Raw genomic sequence first — 21,282 nt, 5'->3', positions numbered from 1 at the left:
AGGAGAAGAAAGAGATCTGCACCACTCCAGAAGGAGCAAGAAAACAGGACCAACAGCAATGATACTGTCCTAAACAGGAGAAAAAGACAAGGAGAGCCATTAACAGGAAATTATCTGTGGGGAAGGTCGGAAACGGAACTAACCTCAATACCGCCAGAACACAGACTATTCAGCAGAGCAGCAATGTTCTTCTCCTCAATAATACATCCGGGACTGCAGGCATACGCAAACGCAAAATGGCTGCAAATAACCAGATGGGAACTAATGATGACCATAAATTCGACAGTAAATGGGTTTAACGCAATTAAAGAGGAGCTGCGAGCTGTAAGGATGGTAGCACTACAGAACAGATATGTATTGGACCTTCTCACAGCAATGGAAGGAGGAGTTTGTGCAAAGATAGGACAATCATGCTGCACGTTCATACCTGCCAACGATGCCGACAATGGTACACTAACAGAAGCAGTTTCACAATTGGCCCAGATGCACTCCAAAATGATGGACGAAAGTAACGGCGTAAACAAGGATAAAAGCTGGTTTTCACTATTATGGTCATGGATGCCATCTTGGCTGTCAGATGGACTGAAAATAATAGTGGGATGTGCTATTTTGGCTGGAGCTGCACTGATAATAATTAGATTTTGGAAAGCCCGGAAGGCGCGCTCAACTGATGAGTTGCTGGAAATGGTGGGAATGCACCCCTTGATGCCAGCGGATGACGGCCAGCACACAGGTGTGATAATACACGAAAGGGAGAAGTTGCGCACCCAAATCATCGCCAATCATCTAGACCCACCATCAGTGAAGATCGAGAACCCAAGGAACCCTAGGAGCTACATAGGAAGATGGGTGTACTGTACTCCTGGAGGAACATGCGAATACATGTATTGGTCAGTTGAAGATCACGTAAACCATTATGGACATCTCGGAGGGATAACCAAGATATGGAGAGTAAGAGGAGATAACGAGAAGGATATGTTTGTGGTCGACAAGTCGACCAGAGGGGGGACTGAAGTGGGAGAATGGAAAACCAGACTCCCGTCCTTCACCTCTCGCGCTTGGCCTAGAGGGTCGCGGCCCAGACACCCGCCACGAGAAGAGTTTGCCCATTTACCAGATGACCAAATACCCTGGTACAGAAACATACGGATGTGTCCATCTGCCTGCCCAACAGCCCGCACTGGCCATGCCGACACCTGCGGCACGGACCAACTAGACTGAAATCTACACATCGTTAGAGATGCCATGACGACCTAGATAACGGGAAGCACCGCTGAACTATTATACACACTGAACATTTCCACACCAATCTACACGAAGAACATACTCAGTGCTCTGACGTAGGCGACAGGCTTATTCACGGACGTGCATCTTTATTATTTTTACATAGGCTTTCAGAATGCAGAAACGCAAGACGCACCATGAGCTCATTTATAACGCTTGCTCACGCTTCTCTTGAAACCCGTTACCATCATGAGAGATATAATGGAAACACGATACTGGCCATGAAACTGTATGCCACTATAACCTAAAGCATCCATGCACTAAATGGATTACTCGTGCACCAGGCCCAAGTAGGCCCCAAGCAAGAGTTCCCGTGGACATTAACAAAGCAAAAGTCAGGTTGCTGAGCCTGCAGAAAGAACCCAGTGGAGCAACCAGCCAAGGTCGTAATGTTGCAAACCCACAGTCAAGAAACAAATCTTCAAAGGCACGATGTTGCAACCTCGCACTCCACGTACCAATGTTAAAATCATATCTGCAAATTAAACCAGACATACAGTGGAAAAACAATATTAATTGTGCAGAATTATGCCTCAAACACGGTCCCTCCCCACGTGACCAAGCCGAACCTGACGAGATGCCAAAACCCAGGAGAGAAAAGGCGTCTGGGTACCTCGCTACGAGACGCAGGCCGACACACTTGAAAGGCTCAATGGACACCTGCTACAGTGGGAACGGTCAGTCTCCCACCTATAAATAAATCCTCACATTGCCTGCACGTACCCATACTGAAACACTGTTGCAACCACAGGTGCACCGTGTGCTGGGAACAACGGTGGTCCCAGGCTGGGGAGCTCACGGATGCACCAATCAGAACATGAGGTTCTTATCTCAGACGTCAGTAACGTTAGCCAATCCTCAGGGGTCTTCATGTAACAATTCTTATGTATCTAATTGTAGGGACAACCCAGATATACCACCTGACTACATCTTAACCACTAATATCATTCTCTATATGCGTACTATACTAACCCCACCACTCGAGCAACCAATCAAGAGTGGCGATAGGTTCTTTTGGTAACTTTTTGGAATGACGCAAGTAGCGCGTCATAATGTAGTAAAAAGGGCCTGCGAGCCCCACTATTGTGTGTGTGTCAGGACGAACGCGTACGCTCCTTGACCCATCCCTGCCGTTTGCATAATAAACGACAGAAGTTGCCTTGCTCCTTGTGTGTGCCTCATACTCTGTCTCGATCCGAGATATACACGGGAGGAGTTGGGGCCTCCCTGCCCAGAGGTCTGCGGACGGCCCGGCCGACCCCGGCAGAATCCCCCCCGACACTATACTTGATATGGCTGAAGAACAGGGCTAGATCAATGACACAACTAAAAACTCATATTTACCAAATACCCTAAAGTACAGTCATTTTTCTTGCTTCCTAAGATTCACAAGGGTCTTGATCACCACCCCTGGAAGACCCATTGTAGCTGCCACCAATGGGATTTTACAACCTACATGTATCTACATTGACTATTTCCAGAACCCTGTCAAATAGAAAAACACTACTTACATTAAAGATACCATCTCTTTTTTAAGCATTCTGAAAAACCTCAAAATGTCACGATTGTGCCACTGGCGCACCAATTGGCACCCATCGTGGACTATTTGGGACTCAATTGTTTCTGTAATACTCCCTGGACAACACCTATTCATATTATTGTCTTTACCTTCCGTTTGCAAGGCTTTGGAACTTTATTTACTTTTACAAACTACATGTCCCATAATGCACCTTGCGGCAGTTCCCATTTCCTGGCTATCCCTAGACAGCAGTTCTAGCACTACAATCCCCAGAAGCCTTAGAGAACAGTGCAGCTTTCGCTTTCCCAGGACTAGAGAGGGCAGAGGCCAATTACATTCAGGTGTGCTGCTCCAGGTGCTGCTAATTAGCCTACTTCAGCACAGGGCAGCTCTGTATTTAAGCAGCTGCCTGCAGGAGCACAGGCCTCTTGCATTGAGCTTTCTACCAGCCCTTTGTTGCCCTGTTCCTTGGATACTTGCGGTGTCCTGTGGCTTCCAGTTCCTGCTCTTGTTCCAGAGCCCTGTGCTTCCTGCCTTGCAACCCTGCTTCTCAGCCCTCTGTCCCCTGCCTTTTGCCTGCACCTCTGTGCTTTCATACTGCAGCCCTGCTTCCTTGTTTGCAGCCCTCTGTTCCCTGGCTATAGCCCCCTTGCTCCCTTTCTTGTTTAAAGCCCTCTGTTTCCTGGCTAGCGCTCCCTTGCTCTCTTCCTTGCCTGCAGCGCTCTGTTCATGATTCCTGTCCTTGACTTCCTTGAGTCTTCAGACCTCCCCTTTGGTTATCCACTTAAGTTATACTGTTTCCTTAATTTCTCTCTGCTAGCTTTCTCTTGTCTTTCCAGCCCAGAGTTACTGTTCTTGATTCCCGTGTACAGTTTCCGTTCGCCATTCCCTGCATTTAGATACTAGGTTTCTGCCCTTCCTTTCTTCCGGTTCTCTGTTCTGAACCTTGCTCTCTTTGACTTCCTTTTCCCTGGATATTTCTGTTCTTGTCTTCACTTCACTACGTAAATCCTATGTACAGAGTTTGACTGCTGTATTCCAGCAGGAAATCTCTGCTCCTTCCCTTGTCGTATTTCAGTGTTGTACTTCGTGTCATTGTTTACAGTGTACTGGTTCCTGTTTCAGGAAGCAGTCATTGTTCGGTTCCTGCTGGACCTGCACAGGCTTCAGTCTTGTGAGTACTGTTGCCTTGTTCGTGCCTTAGGGTTCAGATACAGACACCCACTGCTGTTGCTCCGAGCCATGAGCATTCAGAGTGGGCCCCTGTAATAGCAATCTGTTCAGAAGGCTGGAGTTTCCCAAGATCCGTGGAACACTTTCCCCATTCTGCATACACCCCAAAAGGGAACCCAATGAGTTTATCTTTGTATTCCCTGCCCCTTTCTGTTCACATCCTCTGTTGCCTATCCTTTCTTGTCTGCAGGACTCCTTGTGATCCAGCTTCTTGTGTGCCTTTTTCCCATTGGCTTAGTGGGCACGCCTCTACCCTCAGGCCCCTCCTGACACAAAACCACCCCAGACAACATCCTATTTACTATAGACGTCAAAATGGATACACTAGAATTCCACATGACTTAGGTCTTGAGCCTATTAATTGGATACTAATTAGAAAAGGACCCAAGCGATGCCAAATAATAAGAATTCATCATGAATCTTTTGGAATTCATCTCTCAAAATACGTATTTTTGCTTTAACAACCAATATGTTTTGCAAATCACTGGCACATCCATGGGTACCTACAAAGCTTCCCCTTATGCCAATACTTTCATGTTTAAATTTGAGACCAACCACATTTTGAAACACCCCATCTGGTACAAATACTTAGGGTTCTAAGGACGTAATATAATTTCTGTTAGTGCCATCGCGGCAGTGGGGATCCTCTAGCATCCATTCACAAGTTTACAGGATACCTTAACTTGATGGACCCCAAAATTCAATTCACGGCAGAGATTGGAAAACTCACGAGCAATTTTTTAGATTTAATGGTTACACCTTGTAACAGTTTTGAGACAAATCCTTATCGCAAAGCTACCGACAGAAACAACTTGTTAAATCGTCTGAGTTTCTATCTGCAGAACCTTAGTTTACTATACAGCCAATTGTTAATAGTCCAAAGAATAGTCAGCGACGATGAACAAAGCAGATTAGAACTTGACAAAATTATTGAAAAAATCATAAACCGTGGTTATCATCTTAACGAGTACACTCTATTTCGAGACAAAGTTCTTGAGACTCTGAGAGAAACAACTCTGACACCCAACAACAAATGTGGTACCCCCAATTAGTTTTTGTCTCAAAGTTTTCAATACAGAGTAACAAAATCAAAAATGTTATCCTAAAACATTGGAAGATTATTACCATTGATTGCAGAATTAACAAATTTTGTTTGCTCCCCTCCTGTATTCACTTTCCAACATAGTAACACTTGAGGAACCTATTAACTGTGAGAAACCTGAAGGTGTCTCCCTGACTAGTCCCCGGGGAGCTGTCATCCCGGTGGCCAGGACACAGCGATCACTATTGGATCCATTCCTGGGGTGGATCAGTGAGGATCACCTGGATGGGGGGGTCCTCGAGGAGTAGAAGTGGGACATCGATGGGTGAGACACAGTATCTCTGTTCTTCTAACACCTTTTCCCCATCCTGCTATATGGGAAACTCAGAAACTCTACCGCCCCCCTTTACGACACAAACACTTTTCGCACATCACGAAAGACGACGGACAAACACAAAAGCCGATTACCTAGCGTGTACCAACACAAGGGTCAGGCAATTGACCTGGATCACACACACCTGATGGCCCTTTCCCTTCCCCACAGGGATAAAAGGTGGAGCATAAAAGCATATGAAGAGCAAGCCTGACTGCACAACAAGACATCTTCCAGGCACGGCAGTTCAAGAGGAGGAGAAAGGTGGTGAATATCAAAAGGCTGACGAGGAGAGAAGCAACCTTGCCCTTTCCAACCACGACCCGCAAGACCTCTGCAGAAGGAATCGTAAGACCGTGGACAATAGCTCATGTGTGTTGCAGCAGATGTCAACGGTACACGGAGCGTACCTACGCTGATGCGCAGGACCGAGGGCGACGCCTGCTACCTTGGTACCGGCCTTGTCTCCAGATACAAGGAAAGCCAAGCAGTTTATCACAGCCTGTGAGTCGAGGGGGAGAACCGATAAGAAACCAAACTGTGGTGAATGAAAGTCGCAAAGTGGCATATTGAGAAAAGTTCAAAGAACTGTAACTTGTTAAGGGAAGACCAGCTGCAGAGGGAATCGGCACCACGTGGGTGCTCGCTTGAGGGATGCTGTTTAATCCCATGTTGAGTGAAACTTCTGATACCGGAAGGCCATAGGCGAACCTCTGAGAAAGATCAAAGTGGTCATACAGGGGTCTAGCAAAATCCCTGTACTGTCGAAAGTTTTTGACCGACAAACTGTTGAGAAAGCAAGGGAAGTGAATCCTGCATCAAGCAAAAGGAAATATGAGGTGGCAAGAGTGAACCCGAAGGAGTGATGCCAATAAAGAGAGGCAAAGTCTAAAGTCCCAAGAAACAGTGTGTTGACAAAAGTGAAACATGCAGAGGGAGGGCCACGAGAAACAGTTTAAAAAGACATTAAGATTTGTGAATTCCAAGGAGAAGGTAGCTGTGCAAAAGCCAGAGTGATCCCGAGGGACGGAGACAAACAGTCGAGAAGGGTCTGCGCCCAGAAGAGGGGGACCCAGGGGTGAAGGCATCACCCAAACGTACATTTCAAAGGAACTTTTTGTTTGTTATTTTGGAGCCTATCAGGTCCTCGGAGGCAAGAGATGTTTTGTAGAAGAGAGACTTGACCACCAACGGCTCTGATACCCGAGGTGGACCTATAGTCTTGTGCTGGGAAAGCTCGAGCGTGTGCTGTGCTCAGAAGTCCCACCCTGTCTTGTGCTCAAAATGTGGGGAAGGGAGACCCCCAGCTACCACATCCTGATTTATCATTTATGTACACTTCTTTCCTTCTTGTGAATCCTATCCCACACTCTTTTTGGTATTTAGTTGTAAGGATTGGCAATTTTTTGTTGTTGAGTATAGGCCCTTTTATTTTGACAAGACGCCACTAGGACTGCCTCCATTTTGATTTGATGGTCATAGCTAGCTCCCATCTTAAATTTAGGCTTAGATAGGCGTTTTTCCATCCTACCAATACAGTTTAATAAACACCCTTCAACCCTTGGTCTATTCTTGATGCCATGCCTTCCTTACATAACACACCTGTTAATGCACAGGGTTCTAGACAAAAGAGAAATGGTGGAAATAGACGTAGGGAGCACGTTCCCATGCCTGCAATGTGCCAATTGTAACAATGTTTCTAAGGGTGACATTGTGTATTATCTGAGAACGGGTGAATAGATTATTCTTAAGGACTATGCTACATGTAACACACCCTGCATTACTATTATGTCAGATGCCATAGGTTATGTGGGACAATCCAAATGAGTCGCTAAGACCAGCTGGAATGAACACAGATCAAACATCAGGACTGATCATCCAAACTAGTCAGTAACAAAGCATTTTCGGGAGCTACATCATAAAATCTCACACATTTGGTTCCAGGAGCAGGAGGTTATCACAACCAAACTACATGAGGCTGTACACACCAAACTGAATTGCAGAGAAGCCTATTGGATTGATCGTCTTGATTCCCTGACCCCTGGGGGCATGAACAAAGAATGTAATCTCACATGTTTCCTTGAATTTCATTTTTTTTATGGTACTTTCACACTACTCATGTTGGCTATTGGCTTCTTACATTTTGTACGTGTTTGTTTTTGGTTTCTTCATATTTTTTATACATATATTTTCTTTAGCTTTTACCCGTCTTATTTTTCATTTTCTATATTTTCATTTAGGAAATACATGACTGGTACTAATTTTTTGCTTATCCTTTGCTACTAATTTTCCCATATGGTTTTTTTCGGCTCACTAGGATTTTCCTTTTTTCCTATATTGTCTTTTATTGTTTTTATATAACCACCAACACATCTCTCTCGAGGCGAGCTTTGTGATGTCATTGAGCCTGTGTGTGATGACATCACCTTGAGTCACTATTTTCACTGTGTTGTTTAGCTTCAAGCAAATTTGGCATCCCTGTGACTTTCATGGGGTGCCAATGCACCACCTGCTTCCTTTGTTGAGCGACTTCCAATCTTTGAGAGTTGCTAAATTGCCCTCTGAATATTTCATAAGTGATTTTTTTCCATGGGCTATATTTGTTTCCCTCAATCATTTATTTGCCTTTAGTTTACTTTCAGAACTGATGTCAGTTAATTGTTCATTGCTTGAAGTTTAAGGTTATTACCTGTTAGTTTATCTATTGCTGCTGAACTTTTCAGTATATTTTCTTCAGTGATTGCTTGAAATATCTTAATTTTGTCTTTTTTTGTTTGCATTTAGACACTGTGAGGGGCCAGTAATGTGAGACTCATGACTGTATTGAGCTTTCCCAGGATTTGCCATTTTATTACTGTGAGGAATCTCGGGGCGTCCTCACTTCTTTCTCCAATATATCCTCCCCCCCAGGTGGCCAGGGGAAGCCCGTTACTTTCATATCCTGACCCTGGAGGTGGATATGCAAGAGAGGATCATCTGTGTGGACTAGACTTAAGGAGTGGGCATGAGGCACCCTTGGGTGAGGTACAGTATCCCCATTCCATTTTCACAATGAGTCCACAATTTCCCAGGCCTTTAAAGTCTGTTGTCAAGCCCTTCCATGATTTTCCCGAAATTCTTTCCCTAATAAACACCACTCTGGTACTGGGACGAAGAAGAGAGATGCTGAGTACCAAGATCATTATGTAATGAATGAACATTACCTACACCTGAAGCCAAGGGGATGGTATAAATGGCCTGCTGTGGTGAGGCTAAGAGTAACATCAGTGGAACACTTGCTGGAGATGCTGGAAGTGAAGCCAGAGAGATGGATGCCCGAAGAGCCGACGAGTTGCAGAGTCGTTGCAGCAGAAGCTGATTGTGGCAGAAGGATTTGAGAGATCTCTGGTAGCATTGCAGGTCTGCATATCTCCTGGCGTCGGAGAGACTCGCCCTCCATACAGCAGAGGTGGAGGAGACCCTGGAGGAGAGGCACGCCGAGCCAGGAGAAGGGACAGCTACAGCGAACCTGCCATCGCAGAGAAGAGCACCAGGAGACGGCATAACCAGTGAGTCAGAGAAGCCTGTGTTACTCCGGGAAGCTGAGGTGTAGACCGCATGGTTTCTGCAGGTCAGGCCACTTGTGAGTGAGCAAGAGAACGTTCGGGCGATATGACTGCCGGTCAAGTTTGAACTCGGTTAAATTACTGAATACTTTTGATATCATGATGACCTCAAACTGCTAAGAAAACAGAGTGAAAGGTTTTGTGAATACCGAACTGTGAAAGAGATGAAAGAAAGGCTAACCTGGAGACGAGTGAAAACGCAGGGTGAATTGCATAAAAGTGTGAGTTTAAGCAAGCTTTGTCAAGTGCCAATAGGAGGATGTAAGCCTTGCCAAGAGTTAAGAGAGGACACGCATTATCCAGGCCCAAGAGGACAAAAGCATTGACAAGTGTCAAGAGAGGGCCAATATTGATAAGGTCAAGATAGGGCCTGGGAAAAGTATAACATTTGAACTTGTGAATACGCCAGTGAACCAGTATCCAAGATCCCAGCTGAAGAGTATACTGGAAATGTTATGTTGGTTAGAACAAAGTGATCAAACTGTATGGACGCAAGAAAATAAGCACGTTTTGAATGCCGATATGAATGAAAACAAGTACTGTTGATAACTGATCTGAATGAGAGCAGTTTTGTGAATTCCTATGTTATGAAGGAACTTTTAGAAATTGAGAGAACACGCATTAGCAAGAGCCATAGAAAGATATGAAAGTGCAACAAGTCAGCAGTGGCAAAACAAGCAATGGCAAAGCATCACAATGATGTGAAATGGGAAGAACCCAAGTACCACTGTAGAGCTGAAGCGTGGGCAATGTGTGTACAAGCAAGAAGAGGCAATACGGGTGTTTTCGGTTGCGTGACCTGTAATGGGTGGATCGTGTGGTCCGACAACTGTTCCTGGATCGAGGGCACCTACTAATGTGAAAGCCACTTAAAATACATGCAAAGAAGCTTGTAATAGAATATAAAGGAGATTTTGTGAACTGAAGTTAAGTAAGTGTACTTTGTGAAATTGATTAAAGCTAACCAAACCAGAGGAGTTGGAAAGTATCACAAAGAACTGTGTTTTGGAAAAGCTGAAAGACTTGAAATCATGGAAAGGGAACCCCTTTGCATTGTGAACCAGCTGCAAACTTGGAGACGAGAATCCCTTTTGCATTGTGAATGATCTTGAACTTTGGGAAGGGAAAACCCTTTCCAAACTAGGAGCTGGAAGAAGCTCAACATTTCTATTTTAACACTTCATGTTTTGACGCTGACATCCTTACACATGGAATTCAAATAGCTGTGAGAGCAAGCTTAGGTTTTAGACACAGACAAACCTTTACTTGGGACTTCCTGACACAGACTATCCTTAGCTTATTTAGGTAGGGAAATCCCATCTTAGCATAGGGCAAGTTGGGCCTTTTCCGAGCCTGCTTTTTGTTGAATAAAAGTATATAGCTGTAAGGAACCCATGGTGGCAACAGTAACGACCGACACAAGTGATCACAGTTCAAGGGTGTTTATTAAACTGTATGCAGGTTGGAAAAATGCCTAATCTAAATCTAAGATGGGAGCAAGCGTCGACCATCAAATGAAATACGGTAGTCCTCGTGGCGTTGTGGCAAATAAAAAGGGCCTATACTAAGAAACCTATTGCCAAACCTTACAATAAATACAAAAAGGGTGTGGGATGATTTTCAAGATAAGAAAGAAGTCTTCACAAATAATATGACAGGTTTTGTTAGCCTGGGTCTTCCTTCCCCACGTTTTGAGCACGGTGTAAGGTGAGGTCTTGGAGCACAGCATAGTTTTGAGCTCTCCCAGCACGAGGCGACAGTTCTGTTTTCAGCTACCAGAGCCATTGATGGCCAAGTCTTGTTTCTCTTGAAAGTCCCTTGCCTGACGTATTAAAATAAAAACAAAAGTTTGGTTCCAAATGCACGTTGGGTGATAATTTCACCCCTGGGTCCCTCCCTTCTGGTTGCAGACCCTTCTCGAATCTCATCCTCCCTCTCCTGGTTTCAATATGGCTCTTGATTAGGGGGATAATGGTTCACGCTTGGGTCCCCCTCTTCTGGGCACCGACCCTTGTTCCTCGTTTTGTTGAGTGATAGCTTTTTCACTCCCTGGATCTTCCTCTTCCAGGTTTGGATCTCAAAAACAGTTCCTATCAGTATTGGGTCCTTCGGTGGTTCTGTCTTCTGGTTCCAAGGGCCGGATAAGTTTACAAAAAACAGCAAACAAAAGTTCCCTTCAGATTTCACTTGAGGTGATTGCTCTTCACCTCTCGTTCCCTCTCTTCTGGGCGCTAACCCCTTTTTGAATATTAGCCTCCCTACGCCGGGTTCACTACGGCTTTCTTTTCACTTTAGCAGGATTCACTCCCCTTACTTCTTAATGTCTTTTCAACAGTTCATAGTGGACATCCCTCTGCCGGGCTAACTCTTGTCAACACAGTTTCTTGGGACTTTAGACATTGCCCCTCTTTTTTGGCATCCCTCCGGATTCACTCTTGCCAATGTTTCTTTGCCTTTACTTTCGATGCTTGCGGGATTCACTTCCCTTGCTTTTTCATGATGCGAATTCACTTCCCCTGCTTTCTCTACAGTTCTTAGATCAAAGGCTTTCGACTGTATGGGGATTTTGCTAGACCTCCGGTATGACTAGTTCGACCAATCTTGGCGGCTCTCCGACGGCTTTCTGGTATCTGTAGTTTTATCAATATGGGATAAACCCGGATTTCTCGAGACAGCACCCAAGTGGTGCTGGTCTCCTCTGCAGCTGGTCTTCCTTTAACAATTTTACAGTCGTTGAGTTTCTCTCAATATGCCACCTTGGACTTACATTCAACACAGCCCGGTTCTTATCGGTTCTCCCCTTGACTCACCGGCTGTGATGAAACGCTTGGCTTTCCTTGCATCTGGAGTTAAGGCCGGTAACACGAGTTTCCCTCGCTCCGGCTTATCGGCATAGGCATACCGTGTACCGTTGACATCTGCTGCAAAACTGTGAAGCTATTGTCCTCAGGCTTATGTTTTCTTCCTTGAAGGTTTCACGGGTTCGGGTAGGAAAGGGCAAGGCTGCTTCTTTCCTTGGCACCCCCTCAATTCTTGCCGCCTTTCTTCTTCTCTTGAACTGCCGTGGTAGATTAGCTGTGTCATTGTGCGGTCTGCCTTGCTCATACTGTGCTCTCTTGCTCCACCTTTTATCCCTGTGGGGAATGGAAAGGGGCGTCAGGTGTGTGTGATTGCCTGACTTTGCCTGACCCTTGTATTGGGACATGTCCAGCAAACAGCTCTGGTGTTAGTCTGTTGTCTTTCATGTTGTGCAAAAGTGTTCTTGTCGGAAAAGGGGGGGGGAGCAGTGTTTTTGAATGTCCTACGGAAGAGGATGGGTTAAAGGTGTTGAAGAAAAGGGGGATGCCCCATCTCACCCATCGGTATCCTACTCCCATCCAGGTGATCCACCCTCATTAGTCCACCCCAGGAACTGGATCCAATAGCGATGGCCGTTTTCTGGCCACCTGGTTGACAGATCCCCAGGGTTTATGCAGGGGAGGCATCATCAGGTTCTCACATAGCCCAAAACTTGAATTCAGTTGTCTGTGTCTTCTTCATGATTCCTTCACATTACACACAAAATTATAAGATAAATCCTAACTAAACCTACTCTGCCAGGGGATTCCCTACCTATTCTAAGATCTATGGGAATACCTCAGTACTCGCAAAACTAATGCTCACACTAAACAACATAACATTTAAAGCAACATAAATGCAACATAAATAAAAGGTTACCAAACACCCAGTGTCTTGGATGCCGTCTTCTGATCCTGGGCAGATCCTGCTCCCCCAGGAATATCCCAAAGTCAATTCCCTCCAAGGAACAAAAAAAGTCTTAACCAAAGTCTTGAAAAGTGCCAAAGGAACAAAGGTTCACACAAATAAAATACACTGGCGAAAGTCTCTTCTTTGTTTGTTGAAAAGATTCTTTCTTTACAGTTCCACAAAGAAAATAGGAGCACCAATGGAATTTCCTGGATGACTTCCTTCCAGGAAAGAATAGATGAAGGTGACAAGTACCTCTCCCACTTTGGCAACAACTTCTCTGCTTTCAACTTCTGCTTACAAAATAGTGACAGCCACCGTCCTGCTACTTCTGCTACAACTTTTGCGATTATGTAATTTGCTGCAACAACTTCAAGGATGGGCAATTCTACAAGACATCGTCTACTTCCACAGGTTGGCAAGGCACTCTTCTATCTATGCCATAATAAAGGGCAGCCTCTTTGCCTGTCTTGCAGCTACCATAAAATATGCTTCCAGCTTCTAATCCTCTTCTTATTCTTCTAAATAGTCTTTGCCATGTAGATATGGAAACAATGTTTATTAACAAGTATCCGGGTCCCTTCCCCAGATTCGTATATACATTTCCTTAAATATTTATCGCAAAGTGGTTGTGCCTCTCTTCCACCTTTGGGTGAAGATTCTTGATGAAGAACAATGAATGTAACAATTTTAGAACACTGGTGTACAGTTATGTGCGCAGGATTACTTTTATAAAGTTCCCTGGGCCTGGGTAATGCTGGTTCTGGCTTCAGCATCTAGTACTTCTACAACTCCTGCTTCAGCCTTTAATGTGTTGCAAGATGTGCATCTTCCACTGTAAGCAAAATTAGGCACATGAAATTTCGTTTCACTACTTCAAAGAGAGATGTGTTCCTACCTTTCGGTCAGCACTCAGCCTCCATGTAATCAGGAAACATTGTCTCATGCACACGCTCCCTTTAAACAATACATGCAACTCTTCAGGAAAGTCAGTTTAACTTCAGTTACGCTACCGGCATAGTTCTCTGTGTGAACAGGAGCCACGCGACCGCTCCGCAAAAAAGTCATGCTGATGTTGGGGGGAAAAAAGGCTTTTAATAACATGCAGGCATTTCAGGTTAGCGGGTGTTACTTTCCCATTGATAAAATACTTCTCACTTCTGCGGTTAACTTCGGCTCGCTTGTATTTCAGCGCAAGTGCAATTAAAAGCTGGCTATAGTACCGGCAAGGAATGTCTGCTTCTCAGGAGTATGTAGCTTCCTTTTCCGACTCCAAATTATGACTGTGGGCTTCACAACTTTGTTTCTTCTCATGCAACTACTGCAGGCACTATTGGGATCTACACCCCTATGCTGCATGAATGTCTCCGATCCAGCCTCATCAAGGGAGAGTCTCCTATTCTCGAATTTCCCTCGGCTTGCTTCTGCACACGGCCTTAGGAGAAACTGCAACTCTGCATTCACAGCAATGAGGCACAACTTGAAAGACTGCCTGTTTCTTCCAGTCCCTTCCAGTGCTGCCACAACTATACAGGGTTTGTGAGCACAGGACCAACTCGGAGTCTGCAGGTGGAATCTGTCTCTTCTCTACTCCGGCTTCCCTGTTGTGGTCACACTTCCTTGTGAACTGCTGGCTGAGTGCTCTGCTTCATCTGCTTCTGCTACTAACCACCTTCCAGCTCCTGCCCCAGCTTCTTTCTACTGCTTCTCTCCCCTGCAGCCTTTTATGCCCCTCAGGTGAGCTAATTAGGTTCAGGTGCAGGGGCTTGTGATTAATGGCATGACCTTGTCTAGAGTCATTAGGCTTGCTTGCCTGACCTGGACTCTTACCTGCCTCTTCAGCCCTTTTCTTTTTCAGTCCCTGAGAGACTCTGGGACTTGTAGTTTAATTTAGGAACATTTGATTTCTCTAATTCTTCAAAAGGTTTTAAAATGGATGCTCCTCCCGAGATTTTATTAAGAGAGGAATTAAAAGGTTTAGCCCTTTTAGAGATTTAAGGGACAGAAAGGAACACATGTTCATTGTTCCTATTGTAATACCTTTGATATTGTGGAGGATATGGAGTTTAGGGGTATAAAAGAATGGCCCTGGAAAGTTAACAACTTTATACCTTTTTATCCCAGATTTTATTGGTTTGCTTTTAATCCTAGATTGGCATTCATCTGAATGACAAGCTGCTATAACCTCTAGGGAAGGATTTTACTATCATCCTAGACATTCCCCCCAGCGCCCTGGGCCTGGTCTCCACCCAGATGATCCTTCAGCAGTACACCACCCCCAGGATTGGGACCAGGAAGTGTCTGCCAAGGAGACACTAGGCAGCGCTTTAGTGGGGGATCCGCAGGATTCTCCACAACACGGATGGTCAATACATTTTTTAGTTTGTAATATTGTTTTACAAAATCCTCTTATTTATCTACATTTATCTATGGAATCACTATTGGTTATGTATTTGCCTTTATATAGATTCACCCGGATGAAGGATTTGGCTGAAAAGCATTGGCTACTGTGATCTGTCTGCTTCAATACAAGAAAGATTTTGGACATTGTCCAATTACTAAAGGATTTTTATATTCACACTTAAGTGTGCTTATTTGCATATCATGACTGTTTAATATGCATAGTTGTTACATAACCAACACTGTGAGCACAAAGCTCACAAGTGCACTGCTCTGGTTTTCCTGTAGCTATGTGGCATGGGTCACATGTTTTGTTGAAGTACCTTGTTCAATGCACAACCTCTGCAGGATAGTATTTGAAAATCCTGATATTAGCAATGCCAATTTTGAACTCTCCAATCTATCCATGCAACACTACCCCCACCAATGAGCCCGTTAACATCTTGTACTGAGGTGTAGCCGTCACGTGTGCCGATCCACCTAACCAAAACCACACTGTGAAGAAACCAGACTTTGTTGAGAGAATCCTCAAGTACAGGTGAGAGATGGCAGTGGATTTCTCTCTGAAAAATAACTGTTGGTAGGTAAATGAGTTCACTCTGTCCACATGGAGATGCATCCTACGACAAGGGCCTTTGAAAGTTACGAGGCATGAATGCTTGGAGGACAGTACCCTGAAGAACAACCATATATCTTCAGGACAGCACTATGAAGAAGCTACATTGGTATTTCCTTTGCTTTTGATATTCTGTTGTGTTTTAACACTCCAAAACGATTCCGTCCTGAATGCTATCATCCTGCTGGTAAGTTACTGTATGGCTTACAGATGCCTGACCTTGAGGGGTTATCCTGAAGTCACATGTGGAGGCCCCCACCCTATATGGCTCACTGACTTTACTACATAGACTGCAGCCATGCTGGAGTTGCCTCTTCGTGTTGCTTAGTGAATGCCCTTGCATTCTGTTTCTCCACTAGAGCACTTCTTTTTGTAGTCCCCTACATTACTATCCAGTTCAGAGGAAAATAAGTACTGGCCAGTTCGTCTCTCTTGTCTCGCCGCTTTCATTGCGTTGCCATGTGATAGCGTGCGTCCGAAGTTGGTGCAGTAGTAAGTGTTATGGGATTAACACTTGACAAACTAGTAGTTTGTCAAGTCCCCTTTTGATTAGAAAATGTGAATAGCACAGGAACTCCAAGGTGTACCAGTGGAATAGCCATTATATGTACATTAAGCTATCAGATGTGAGTTAGAGACATTAAGCCACTGCATCCTATGAAACTCCCAAAACAATGAAAGGCAGGATTGCAGGATTGCAATGTTTCTGTTCATGTGTCCAGCGCTTGCTGCCAGAAATGGTTTACGCTGGTCTATGACCCATTGTTGGCAGCCATTTGACCAGGGACGTCATTTCACCAAAATGCCCAGGGTAGCGGAAGTGAAATCACATGACCCTTGACCTCTGATGACATCACAGGAAGTGGTGTAATTTGACCCCACCCCAAAGTGACATCACAGGAAGCGATGGAACACGACCTTTCACCCCTTGACAAAACAGGAAGTGACATTACATAGCATTGTTTTTCGTTTTTTTTTCTTCAAATTTCTTTAAGGTTTTTATAATAAACAGAGGTAAAAAAACAATATCATATTACAACAATAAAACATCATCTAGACAACATAACAATGTAGTTACCCATTTATACAAATGTTATAAAGAGGAAGAGAAAGTAAAGAACAGACAGGGAGAGCGAAGGAAAGAGAAAATAAGAAACAAGGAAGAAAAGAAAAAGAAAACGGAAAAATACTTTTTAAATACATTCAATAAATCAACAAAAGGGAAATTATTCAGATGTACAATTCATTGAAGATGTTCCATATAGACAAATATTTATCAACTTTTTTCATTCTCTGATAAATGACCTTCTCTCTATTTGAAAGAATGGCTAAATCCTGTAACCATCCATCAATTGAAGGCTTAGCATCACTCTTCCAGCATTTCAAAAACAGCTTTTTAGCTACCAATAGTGACCTATAAGACCAAAAGAGCTGACCAACAGAGCGCTGAATACCTGCCGGGAACAAACCCAAGACACGAATTAAAGGAGTGCAGGGCACCGGCAAACCTAAGACAAGTTCGATACGTTGCAAGACATCATCCCAAGAGTTACTAATTTTCGCACAGGACCAGAACATATGCAAACCAGTACCGGTGTCAGATTTACATTTCCAACATGCATCATCCTGCACAAGTTTAAAACGCTACATTTTTGAAGGCGTCCAGTAAATGCAATGCACAATCCGTTGTTGAGTAAACCTCAGATCTAAGTCAACCTTATATTTACAAGGCCCAGTACAAATACCTTTCCAAACTCCCTCAGATAAGTCAAATCCCAAATCCAATGTCCAATTTGACCTACTCTGCTCAGAAGAAACGTCACTGCCCACCTGCGCCAGATGTTTATACAGAACAGAAGCCGATAGAGGCGTACTTTTAACTTTTAGATAGATGCAATATAGGAGGGACACTGTGCAATGTGGCATTTAAAGGTGCAAGAAGATTAACAAAAACATCACAGTGGACGCAATATCGGTAATCCTCTGACAAACGCAATTTATACTTAAACCTAAGGAATTCAAACAAGAGCATTGATATTCTGTTGTGCACCTGTCCCAAACGCCAGATACCTGCCGTCTGCCAAGAGGGGCTACAAGAGGGTACGATTATTAAAACATATTGCTGAATTCCTCCAGATGGAAGATTCCAAACTCAGTAGATATTTAACCCCAGTGCTTTTACAACTTTTCTTCCAATCTTTTAGGATATGCTTAACAAACGGTATGGATTAATCCACAGCTATCTTTTTTTCCATACTAAGGAGACAATCCAAAGGGACTGGGTGCACAATATTCTTTATATTACTCCAATTCGGGCAATTAGCTGCATCTTCTCTTAACCAGAAATGTAAGGTGCACAAGTAAAAGGCTCTATGATATGCGACTATATCAGGGAAACCAAACCCCCTAAACGTACTGATTTCATAAGTACCTCCATTGGAATCCTGGGACCACCCCCCGTCTCCCTGTAAAAAACCTCTTAAAACTCTATTAAAGTAGCGAATAAATCTACCGTCAAAGGTAGAGGAAGCATACTAAAGTAGTTTTGGAAGCAGGGATATCTTTATTACATTAATCTTTACCCACAATGTTAGGTTTAACCTTTTCCATTTTAAGCATAGCAGCGCAATCTCTGTGAGTTTGATTTGAACATTGGAGGCTAATAAAGTATTGACATGCCTTGAAATTTGTATACTCGGATATAAGACGACATTCCCAGCCCAACTATCGCGCTCGACTCCAAAAAGACCTCTATGACACGAGGCTGAGATTGGGAAGATCAGTGTTTTAGATACATTAATCTTATAATCTGACACTCAACCAAATCTAGACACTGCCAGAATTACATAGCATGGTTTCTGAGTACACTACGAAAACTATGGTTACGATATCACTGTTAAGTAATATGGTTATCCATTCTTGTATGAAATGTATATCGATCATTAATATCAGTGCGTATAGGCCCATATTTGCAAATTACTGTGAATGCAAGCAGACGTCCAAGGCCAAACGATAATGATGTGTTATTATATAGCACTTACGCTTAAGCGCTTCATATAGAACAAACATACATACTATATCACCCAACCTGTGTTGGTACTCATTGATCAACCTACGCAGGATGAAAGGCTGAGTTGGTCAAGCCGGGAGTCAAACCTGAAACCTGCAGATAACTCACACACACTGCAGCAGCAAGTGCACAACACACTGAGCTATCTTATTGGCTATAGCCATCAGAAAACCAGCCCCCCCCCCCAGAAACAAAGAGCCGCATGCTGTTGTCCACAGCCCAGAAGCCTCCATTTCTCTTCTTAGGGGTAGCATTGGAGACCTCAGGGGACGCAGGTGCGACACCTGGTGACCCCTAAATGTTGTCCCTCCACCTGGTGACCCCTAAATGTTGTCCCTGCACTTGACATCACAGAATAGAGGAGAAGCAGCCAAGATAGCCATGAGATACTCCTAAAATATATATTGCATACACATCCATTCACCTGTAGTTGGAGGACAGTGGCGTTTCAGTCAGGAATCTGCTGGAGGGCTGCTCCAACATAATGCGTTTCTATATAGAAAGAAGCTTAAAGGAAAAATGTCTGAGAGTGCCACCCTAAGTGCACCACTACCAATCACGGGCCCCAAAGCATCTTTGCACCCAGTACTGGAAATGGACACAATTTACTGGGGGAACTCCCTCTGTCCCTTTGGACTGTTTCATTGTTTGAGTTTCAGATGTCCTAGTGAGCAAAGGACGACTTTCAGATGCCATTTGAAGTGCCTGCATAATGCTGCTCGCTTTGCTAGCTGCACGCATGGAAACTCCAAACAGCACAGTGTTCAAGAGACTCGCTGTGGGCAGAGCAGAGAGGTTCCTCATTTTCGGTGGGTTTGGGCCTCCAGTCTACACGGAACAGCGATTTGGCAAGACTGCCAGAGTGGAGCTGTCTTGTTCCGGGCCATTTCCTTCCCTGTTTGCACCTCCCCCGATTCCCAATGCAGGAGCCATGCCATACTACTTGTTTTCGGGCCTCCGTGGGGAAATCCCTGGCTGAAGCTTTGCCACGAGACTTCAGAGGAGCCAGCAACTTAACCATCACCACTTCCATGCTGAACCCATCCCCTCAGTTGTGGGGGGGGGCTGCTCTGGACATCCAGCAGGCCCCAGGGTGCTCTGGGGCATCGGCACTGTTGGGGGGCTCTAAATGTTAAAGGCACCATCTGGAGTGGGTGCAGGGTGATCCCTGCCCACGGCCATGCAGACCTCTGCCACCGTCCGGGCACGAGGGTCCCACAGCATCATGGCCTGCGCTCTCACGGTGTGGGCCTGCAGCCCTACATGAATGAGACACAGACTCAGTCGTTCCTTTTTGGGAGTCTGCAGCAGTTCTGGTGCACGTGTCTCCAGAGGCTCCTTTGATTAGATTGGGCCATGACATAGTTTAAAAGGGCAATACAGGAGGGTGGGGGGGGGGGACACATTCCCTTAAAAAGTCAACGCACTTGGGAGGGTCACACACCACACCCTTCACCAATACTTTGAGGGAGTGGCAATCAGTTTCAGACTTCACTGCCGGAAACTAGACATGCTACATTTGAAGTCACAGACTGCTGTTTCAAAAGAGCCCAGTAATGGTGACAAAAATTATGATGACATCACAAACCAAACAGTTAAAGTCAATGTAACAGTCAAAGCAAGTGCTAAACCCGCCTAGTCAACATACACTGCATAAAACAGCTTAGCAGGCTTGCGGCCACCCTGGTCGGGCCCCAGAATGCCCTACCACTAAGATCTACAGTTGAAAGGTAAGGGTAGCATTTTTTTTCAAAGTCCTACAAGATACTGACGAACATTCAGTCCGTGAACTTTAACATAAGGTTAAGTATCTGAGATGCATTGTTAGAAGATAGGCCTGCCTTCTTGGAATAAAAAAAAAAGTCAGTTTAATGAATTATTCACAAACATGACAAATCTTCTGTAAAAATCTTACCTACCTAAATGAATATATATTTTTCCCTAGTGACCTTATAAACTTCATGATCAGTGGTCCAGTCATTGCCATGGAGCTTTTAGGAGACGAGGCTGTGTGTGCTTGGAGGCGATTAATGGGCCCTACAAATTCTGCGACTGCCAGGAGTGAGGAACCAAACTCCCTGCGAGCCAAATTTGGCACCGATGGTACTAAAAATGCAACTCATGGCTCGGACAGTGTCGCATCTGCTGCACGTGTAAGTTTTTTCTTTCAGGTTCTGAAATAAATTGGATGTTACTTAAGCTACATTTAGTAACCATAAATTGTGTATTGATTTGGGGGTTTGCACCAGGACTGTGAAATGCCTTTAGCACCTATTTTTGTTTTCATATCAAGTTTCCCTATTTTCTGTAAATAATACCAAACAATTTTTAAAATTATAATAATTCACCAAAATGTCATTTTATGCTACTTCGCCCATTCTGTAGTGAGTAAG

The 21,282-nt window shown here is 44.4% G+C and overlaps 1 protein-coding gene across 2 annotated transcripts in view; it reads left to right on the top strand.

Moving 5' to 3' along the window:
* The window catches only part of NME7 (NME/NM23 family member 7), a 2,086,428-nt gene that overhangs the window by 805,512 nt on the left and 1,259,634 nt on the right, over positions 1-21,282 (top strand). For both annotated transcript variants that reach the window (XM_069636474.1, XM_069636473.1), the window contains one exon: positions 20,835-21,042. In XM_069636474.1, coding sequence (XP_069492575.1) covers positions 20,835-21,042 — 208 coding nt within the window. The remainder of the gene's footprint in view (positions 1-20,834; positions 21,043-21,282) is intronic.

The sequence above is a fragment of the Ambystoma mexicanum genome, chromosome 7p, assembly GCF_040938575.1.
Source record: "Ambystoma mexicanum isolate Mex_15411 chromosome 7p, UKY_AmexF1_1, whole genome shotgun sequence".
NCBI classification, from domain to species: Eukaryota; Metazoa; Chordata; class Amphibia; order Caudata; family Ambystomatidae; genus Ambystoma; species Ambystoma mexicanum.
The sequence above is the reverse complement of the archived record's forward strand: the minus strand, read 5'-3'. Positions and strand labels throughout refer to the sequence as shown.